Below are 9,963 nucleotides of genomic sequence, written 5' to 3'. Positions count from 1 at the left end.
GTGTAAGCTGTGCAAAACAAAATGATAACTGGAGCACAGGGAAAACATTTTGTCAGGTTTCTAGTGAGAAACTTGGATATTACGCTGTCACACTGTCAGCTGTTTTTTTTTGTTTTGTTTTTTTAAAGCCCTGTTTGCTCAACTTGAACCTGGGAAATACACCCGTTTTGAAAGCATTTTAGCTAAATATGCGTCATATTAGAAAGACAAATATGAAGCTTCTACAAAGAAAAATATTTAATGGTTTAATTTCACTGGTACAGAGCTCAACCAACTACATTATTCTTGCGGACAGGCTTACCAATAGATGGTGACATTAACATGTCTGAACATAAACGCAGTAAATAGCAAACCTGAAGAGCTTGCCTGAGCATGGTTTTAGATCGGAATAACCAAGAAAAACAACACACAATTATCAAGAAAAAAAAAAAAAAAAAAACACACAAGAATGGCAAACATAAAACATTAACCCACAATTTACTGTGTTACACTATAGTATAAAACAGGTCATTGAAATTTACTAAGAAGAATATTGCCTGCATTTTAGTGTATGAACATCAGTCTAACATTTTAAAAAGGTAATAGAAGTGAAATTGTAATTCAATTTAAATGCAAGGGGAAATTCAATTGAAAAATCGAATAAAAATGTGCACTATTTTACGTTTTGGGCAATCATTTTGAACCCCCAAATTTTGTTGATGCATGCTTGTATTGCCTTCCTCTAGGGGTAAGGGTAGAAAAAAGGAATACATAAATTCCACTGCATTCAGAGACACGCAGTTGACTTTTTTTTTGACAGTTATTTTAACAATAATGGCTTGATTGATGTTTAAATGCACGTCTCAGAGTAGTGAACACGAGTCACCTGTCATTAACACAGTATTTTTATATGAACTGACTTGCACTGGGTGTGTGTGTGTGTGTGTGTGTGTGTGTGTGTGTGTGTGTGTGTGTGTGTGTGTGTGTGCGCGCGCGCAGGCACAGGGCAAGGTTAGATCTTAATTCGGAAGGCGGTGGCCTGGGAGCTGGAGGGCTCGGTGCTCGAAGTGGACTGGGATGTGGATTTGAACAGGGCCTTGAGGATGGTCTGGGGATCCACTTCTGGCGTGGGCTGGGAGGAGGCTCGCTGCCCGGCCGGCCGAGACAAGGAAGGAGGCAGTCCTTCCTTCTTTGCGCTGCCGCCTAAACCCGGAGTGTCGCTCAGTCTTCTGCGAGAGAGGGAGGCAGGAGAGGCATGTGTTTGACAAAGAGCGAGCGATAAACCTACACAATACAAGCAGCTGGCAGATTCTTCCGCAAGTACGACCAATTGACTAAATTCATTGGGAGATGTTTAGTCTTATTAAATTTAGCTGGGGGCGGGATAGCGATGGGGTAAAAATAATGAGCAGACCCAAGTCGATGTATCCACTTCTGCGTCGCTGAATGCTGTTTGACATTGGAGGCAAAATAATGTCAAACAACATAATTATATCAATTATAATCATAATCAGGGGTGGGCAGGTTCACATGCTCGCCCAAAAACAGAAAGGAGCGCTCTAAATTGTTTCAGGATGCGCACCAACTACCAAAGCAGTGCAGTGGGAGGAAGGGGATTTTTATTAAAACAAACAAAAAAGGTTGTTTGTAGTAAGCAAGTTGAGCTCGTGATGAAAGGTTTCAACTCTTTGTCGATACACGGTTCTTGACGAGCCACTCGGTAGAAACAAGTTGTTCGATTTGATTCGGTTGGTTTAATGCTCGGTGAGCGAAGAAGGACCTCCGGTGAAGAGCGAACAAGAGTCAGTCGCTCTATTGTTTATTTTTGTGGATTTCAGTGGCAGAGTGAACCTAGACTCCTGCATGATTTAAAAGATTTCAATGTCAGTGATTATTTATTGCCATCTAACTGGTCTACCCAGATGGATGGCAAGAAAAAAAGAAAGAAAGAAAACAAAGAGAGAGAGAGAGAGAGAGAGAGAGAGAGAGAGAGAGAGAGAGAGAGAGAGAGAGAGAGAGAGAGAGAGAGAGAGAGAGAGAGAGAGAGAGAGAGAGAGAGAGAGAGAGAGAGAGAGAGAGAAAATAACCAGCCTGTGACACAGCAGGCGAGTTTAGAGGCCACAAGCAATTAAGTGTCAAGCTGTCAATCACATTTCCAGAGGTCATACCCAGCAGAGGAAGAACAACAGGAGGGTCACAGGACACTGCGTATTATTAATTCAAGAGAGAAATGTGCAGCATCACTTAAAATCCAACTGTGCATAGATTTACGCATCAATAGATAGATAGATATAATATAAATTCATTTTAACACCACAAAATTTTTTGGTCCCGTAGTTAGGATGGAGCCGATGTGTTTGTAGCCACACGATAGTGAAGTGGACAACGTCACACACCGTCTCTGCGGGCGCCCATGGAGGGATGTACACACCAACAACAATGGCGAGCGAGAACTCCCTGCGCACTTAATATGGCTGGAGACTCACCACCAGCAGCTCCAGGTCCCGACTGCAGATCTATCTACAGTCGGGACCTGGAGCTGCTAATGCTGCTAATGTTGCTAATGTTAATGAAGAGCGGGAGTCGCCCACCTCTGTGCTGGCCGCCACAGTTAGCGGGGCTGCAGAGCCGGCATTAAGCTCAGGCTAAGCTAGTAGCAAAGTGGTGGAGGTACAAGCCCTATATTCCGTAAGTACTGAACTGAAGTAATGACATGAACTTGCTGGCCAACAAGACCGACAAGCCAGCTGCCCTGGTGAGGAACCAGATGATCGACCTGCAGTGTAGTTGAAATGAAGCTAACCGGCAACACTCCGGACGCTAATGTGGATTTACCGGGATTAACTAATGTGAGAGCGGACAGGGACATTCCTCCAGTATGGGGTAAATATTTTGTGCCCCATTGTTCGGAGTGAGAGCAGCTGTTGCCTTGAATAAACAAGGTTTACGCCTCCGTCTTATCGATAAGAAAATCCATATCCATAGGATAAAAACAGATCTACACAATGCGTGAAGTAGAAAAAGTCTCAGGTGAAAACAAAGTTAAAGAAAAACAGTAAAATAACACATTACACAGACAGAGCTACTGGACTTGAGTTTGCCATGTTCTGATCCTGAACAGACCTGTTTCAAGTGAAGGATAATAAACAGAATCATACTTACAATAAAATAGGCTGGTCAGAAGTAATGACACTTCCCTGGATGTGAAGGTTGCACTTCATAGGTTGGCCTGTGGGAGGAGAGAGACAAATTAGAACAAGCAGCAAACAGAACATAAGTAATACAGATCAATTTACTTAAGAGCAATGTGCTTGGGAGCATTTACTCGGTGCACATTATAGGGGACCTTTTATGCTCCCTTTCAACAAGTTCATATATGGTCTTCGAGGTCCCCAAAATATGTTTTTTTTGCTGTAAATACCACTCAAGATCGTGCATTCGAGCCATTGATACAAGCCTCAAAACCATAGTGTTTAAAAACGGGCTGTTTTTTGTAGGTGGAGCCACCCTACCAAGGCTCCTAGTTCTGTGAGCCAATAGGGATTTAGCAGAAGGTCTGGGTTACGTAAGCCAATGGGGTTTTAGCTTCACTGTGGATTCCGTAGAATTTTCCCTGTAAACTTCCACTGATTTCACCTTATCAATACACTAAAATCTGTTTCTGAACAAATGTCATTTTAAAATGCTGGTCTCCCATTAACAATCTGTGTATGCGCAGCCATAGGGCAGAAAACAGATTGAGACCGTGTCATCATAACAGAAAGTGTATGGATGTTTTCAGCATCTCGAAACGTTGTGAAAGGCCATTTTGTATGGGTGGCCTTGCTCCTGACTCGTACCGTCTAGGCAGCGGTTGTTGTACTTTCTATAGGCGCTCACTGCGTCCTCCTTGCGGACAAACACCACTTCAGCCACCCCCGACTTCAGTAAGCGTGCACGCTTCAAGGCACCGCACACGCAGAACAGCTCCTGTTAGGCACACACACACACACACACACACACACACACACACACACGCACGCACACACGCACACACGCACACGCGCACACGCGCACACGCACAGAGACACAGATATATATGGTCAAGCATTAAGAGAAAAACACCAGAACACCATCTTTCAAATCAGGGAAAGGGGTTCACCTACCACAATATCTTCCTCTGTGACACGGGGATGCAGGTTGTTGACGGTTATCTTTGTCCCCTCCAATGGACTGAACACGGGCTGAAAAGCATTGGAAACGCACCACGGGAGCTAATATAAGAACACAACATTGCCTTGAGGAATTCATCTGTTTCTACAATGTGTCTGAACTTCTGATTGCGACATTGAATAATCATGCATGAATCAGACCTGCCAACCTCGGGAAAATACTTTGAGTACCACGAGAGTGTAACAAGGAGTCTCCATCAGTTGTTCACAACGTAGCCGTCTCGAAACGACACATTGTGTGCAGGCTACTACAGCTAACTAAATATAAAAATTCATCTCATTAGGATTTACCCCTTGAAATGCATCATCCCTTAAAGTTACCGAACACATTTACCAACTAGAGATGCACTGGTTGCAATTTTCTTGGCTGCTTCTCAATCTCAATAGTGAGATTTCTGATTTTTACATTGTTTATTATTGTTCATTAATCACTATGGAACATGAAAATGTCCCTGAGTTCTAACAAAATAAAACCAAGAATGGACACTGAGTTGCAATAAGTTTCACTATAATGCAAACTGTAACTCTCACTGGGTTTTAGTAGGCCACAACATATAACTAATAAATTACCGACTCTTCTCACACTTGTTCACTGGAAGTCCTACTTCGCTCACCGTACATTAAACCAACTGAATCAAGTTGAATGACTCGTTTTACTCAGTGACTCGTCAAGTACCCCTAATCTTTCATCACGAGCAGAGCTAGTGCACTCGGAACGACCAGAGCAGACGCTCCGCTGAAGTAACTGATAGATACGCAGTCTGCACACTTTTAGAATATTTTCAGGCTATAGATTTATCAGAGAATTTATCTAATCTTCTTTTTTACCTTGAAGTACCTCCAAACAACTTACATTTTCTTTCTTTCGCTCCATTTTTTGAGCGTCAACTATGCAATTACATCACATTATGTTGGTATCAGGTTTGAGTATCAGAGCATTTTTCCAAGTACAAGTACATGAGCGCTGTATCGGGTGTTTAAATTTGACGGGCACAGAATATAGATATTCAGATACATCTGACACTTATCGACCAGTCACCCGTCATGGCCGATCAAGCTGAAAACCGGCCAATTCTGGTCACCGGCCGATCAATCGGTGCATCTCACGTTTTCTATGTAACATTACAGTCACATTTTCGTGCTTGATTGTTACTCTCCCACTTCCTATTTTACCGCAGCAATCCAGCGGTATGCTTAAGTGGATAATAAAGTACCACTGCGCTGCGTATCAGTGGTTGTTGAGTGAGTGAGAGGAGAGGGAGGGATTCCGGAACCACAAGCTCAAGGTTGTAGCATCTGGTCCGAGGGATGCCCGTTAATACCGAATAAATGTACGGTATTGTTGGTATGCAAAATGCGTGCATGTTGGCAGGTCTGATTTGTTTATCCTTCCTCAAAGACATCCAAGTTTTTCACAAATGAACACAGCCAACCTGAGAGGGAGGCGGCGGTAGTGCACTGGCATCCCCTGAAGCCTGCTGGAGAGTTCTGGAGACGGGCTTTAAGGCTGCGGTAGAAGGTCGAGGGGCCGGCACACCGGGGTTTGGCCGGGTTGGGGCCACGGGGACAGGAGCACGGGGAGCAGTGTACGCATCGTTTTTAACCACCTTAGTGATGGCTGCTGACATGGGGAAGGAGGGGCCCATGGTACCAGGCTGACAGAAAAAAAGAAAGAAAGAAATAAAAGATTCACATTCTGACAAAAAACAACAATACAATTTAAGGACCCGACCCCCCCCCCCTTTACATTGTCCTGGGTGAATTAGTCACACTGACAATATTTTCACCGGTAGTTGAAATATTTAAGAGTTAGAACCATGCCGTCCCTTATCAGCATTGTCAAATGGGGCAAACAATGTTGCTTAACAGCAAATACAACTTATCAAAACATCCATTCTAAAGTTACCTTAATATTAAATATCTCACTGCAGTCTGTGTGACTGTTGTTCATACAAGAACATTTATAAATACTGCATAGGTTGACCACAAAATAAACAAAATCGTTTGTATGCAGTACGAATGCCAGTACCACAAGACAGTCTTTTTGAGAGGCAGATCTTACCTGTGACTGTAGTAGCATGCTGTTGCTGGAGGTGAACTTCATTTGTTTATTGGGGACGCCATCATGCTCATTGGGGAGAGACTGAGGGAGGTAAAATGCTCAATTAAACAACAAAATATTAATCAAACTCAACAATATTCTGTTTTCACATGATAAATGGCTACAAAAAGCCTATTCAAATGTCTTTACCTGTGCGCCCACACGTATGCCACTTGTCATTCCTACTGGCCGTTGCTGCAAATATACATGTTGGCCAATCAGAATATAGCTGACAATTTACAGAATTTATTATTATACATTAGGGCTGTAATGATAACTGCATTACCGAGGCTATGTGACATCACCATGATATTGAGCTCATTAACGTCAACGCAAAAAATATAAATACGGAGGGGACAGGGGGTCCGGACCCCCACTTCCTGGGAAAAACAAGGAGTTGTCACCCTCAATATATCATTGTAAACATAACTATATCATTTTAAATAATCAAGGCTCTGCGCACTGATCACTCCCTCTCTGACGGTAGCGGCTGTGCACCCAGCGTCGGATGAGATTGTGCCCATTGCGCGGCAGCGATCGGTCTTAGATCGGTGCACCAAAATATTGTGTCTTTTATTTTTGAAGTAGGTTATTTTATTTTACTCTCTTCTCTTAAGTAACAAAGGCACCATGCCTGATGGGGACAAGTTCTCCGTCATCCCCCCCGGTAAATCGCGGCGATGTATTTTGTTTTTTTTAACGGCAGTGAGAAAATATTCATACAGTCACAGCCCTAATATACATCAGAAGACACTTCATGATGCATGTCAAAAATGCCGAAAAAGAAAACAGAATACCAAAACAAAATGTTAACACTTAATGAGAAATTGCTGAAGTTGTTTGCGCAATCTTGAAGGTTTTTCTTACCTGAATGGTCTTTGTTATCTTGAAGGGCACTGCCGCAGCTGGCTGTGTCTGAACTTGCATCCCTCCAACACTTCTTTTCAGGCTCAGTCTGTCCCGAGCATCCAGAAACGGCTTGGCCTGCTGCGGAGCTACCCCGCCTCTCAAACTGAGTCCCTGGATATTAGGAGTAAAGTTCCTGGTGTTCGCTATGGCAAGGTTGTTGTTAGCATGGACCTGCATCTGCGGCACATGTACCAGGCCCTGTATGTGGTGGATCCCTGCAGTCTGGTGCATCGTCTGTGGAGGGACACCAAACTGGCTCTGCCCCTGTTTGCGTGAGTTTATCATCTGGCGTGCATCTTGCACCCCTCCACCAGCAGCCATTCCACCAGCAGCCATTCCACCTCTGCCACGTATTTTAAAGCGAGCGTCTTTCTGAACAAGTTTATCTCGTGCATCTTTTACTTGGAAACCTAAGCAAAAGAGAAGAATGATAAGATCATATTAATTATATTAATCCAATATGGCCAGGTGGTAGTTAAACTTACGAGCAGATTACTGCATTGCAGCAAAAGAATGACTGACGAGGGAAACTAAAGGAAATGTTCAAGGTTCTAGAGAGATGGGAAACAGCAGAATGGAGCAATGGAGGGGAAGATTATCACTTACAAGATAAAAGTACAGTACTTCCACACAGTGTCCATACCGTTTACAGAATACTCATATACTCAGATATGTCAGTACTTTGCTGGGAACCGTCAGCCCATACCTGTTCCACCTCCGATCCTCTGCCTAACACCAATGGTACCAATCTTCTGCCGGGCATCGAAGCCCCTGCCAGCCCATCCTGCACCCCTGCCAAACATAGGTCTGAAGGGAGAGAATGCAAAATGTACACACGTCACCCCAGAGAAATCTATTGATAAGGAGGGAAAATATGTAAAGGCCCCATTTAACTTTGCATCGGGGAGAGGTTTTGACAGTAAGTTTCAGTGATGTATAAATTCTAGTGTAATTATAGTTTTAACGCGGTAGTTATTAGGTTGCAGTGGAGAGCTCCACTAGCTCAGAACTGGTTAACAATATTTACCGGTGAAGATAACCACGTACGGTACTATATATTATTAATCATCGTGATCAAGTTGATTGCCCTCTATTAATGTAAAACACGTTGAGCATATTGCGTATGAAAGGTGCTATACAAACAAATGGTATTATTATTATTGCAACAAAAGTTCAAGATCAGCTGTATGTGTTGTTGTCCTGATTCATGGACAATAACTGTCAAATGCATATATTATGGTTTGCGTCCTGAACTGTTTTTTTTTTAATTCACACACAAGGGGAAACGCTTATTTGCAGCTACACAACGCGAACGCGAGCTAGCTTGGTTAGCCGGCTGACTAACGGTAGCTAGGTCCGTCTCTCTTTATATTCTCCTCCAGAAATCTTGTAATGCGATTTTAAATATGAATTAATCTGGACGTCGTATCGCACAGCGGTGGTTTGATACCTTTTAACGGGCACTTTGGTTGTGATGCCGCGCTGTCGTATAACTTCATCCAGGGAGACGTCCGCCATTTTGTTCTCTAGCCTCCGAAAGCGCCTGCGCGAGTGAGCGAGCTTTACTGGGTACTACGGCTACCGGACCGGGCCAAAAGGATTCAGCAAAACCTGAAAATACCACAACCTACATTGTACTTGCGACTCTATCTGTTTTTCTTTCTTATGCTTTTATACTTATTTGCTTTTCTATAATACATTCCATGGCTTATGTTAGGGCCTTTACAAATAATGTGTGTACGAAATGTTCTGTACATGTATAAATACACTTGAAATCACATAAAATACAGAGATAAATCCACATTATAGGAAGCCACGAGTGAAAGAGGGGTCCATTGGACTACTGGGTCACTCCACTCTCTCCGCACCCTTTCCAAATACTTTCTCAAAACCTATAAATAAATACCATTTTACAAACCCTTCAGTCCTGTTGCACAAGCACGTTCCGAAACCCCCAGTTATATGTTGTCCCTTTGTCTTTGGCCCGTTTCACATTTATTCCCCACTGCTGATTTTTTTTTCTGATTGCAAAAACACACCAACCACACAGTTTAAATACTCGTATCAAGATTGAAAGAGAAAAAAAAAAACTGACCATGTACTCATCAGACAATACATTTTAGACCTTTAATTGAAATGTGTCGACAGGTTAGAATATATGCATCTCACACCACTTTAGTAATTGAACAAGCATATCAGAAATGAACACGAAAACGTAAGAAGGCTCCCCGTTTAGGTTTTGATCTTCTGATTATTATTATTATTATTATTATTATTATTCCATGAATTATGCGATAGAAATCGAAGAGCCGTTAAAGCGGCGTTCCGTCTGCACGCTCCAGTCTAAATGGCTACTACCTGCTGCAGACCACCCGGTGACGCTGTTCTCCATTTTCAACGCCCCGAAGCTTCGACTCTTTTTGTCGGCACAAACCGGGTGGGAAAAAAAATGCCCCAAAAGGTTTCGTCCGCCCATCACTAGTTATTAAATATACCCAAATAAACCCCATTTGTGTCTGTTACTACGGCGTTGAATGAAAATCATTGGATCTGATATATCGACAATCGACTATTTTCTCATGTATACCAGCAAGCCGGTTGCGTCACGACCAACCCCCATGAGCCTTTGCGGTAGCAGATTAACAACCGTTAACATTGTAAATACAATGTCGCACGACCTGATGTTATGATGTGCTCAGCTCCGTATTCCCGTACCAAGAGGGGCTCACACGCGTGTCGGTGCTGCGAGGTCAAGTTATCCGT

The 9,963-nt window shown here is 43.0% G+C and overlaps 1 protein-coding gene across 1 annotated transcript; it reads right to left on the bottom strand.

Annotated features, from left to right (window-relative positions):
• Positions 1–232: 232 nt before the first annotated feature.
• Positions 233–8,718, bottom strand: poldip3 (polymerase (DNA-directed), delta interacting protein 3; the record flags this gene model as incomplete). Its single annotated transcript, XM_080010223.1, has 10 exons — positions 233–1,208; positions 3,142–3,208; positions 3,819–3,948; positions 4,125–4,202; positions 5,624–5,845; positions 6,253–6,333; positions 6,442–6,486; positions 7,159–7,610; positions 7,907–8,007; positions 8,651–8,718. The coding sequence occupies 10 exons, from the start codon at positions 8,716–8,718 to the stop codon at positions 992–994; spliced, it is 1,461 nt and encodes a 486-aa protein (XP_079866349.1). The 3' UTR covers positions 233–991.
• Between the last annotated feature and the right edge of the window lie 1,245 nt (positions 8,719–9,963).

The sequence above is a fragment of the Zeus faber genome, assembly GCF_960531495.2.
Source record: "Zeus faber genome assembly, chromosome: 11".
Taxonomy (NCBI): Eukaryota; Metazoa; Chordata; class Actinopteri; order Zeiformes; family Zeidae; genus Zeus; species Zeus faber.
The sequence above is the reverse complement of the archived record's forward strand: the minus strand, read 5'-3'. Positions and strand labels throughout refer to the sequence as shown.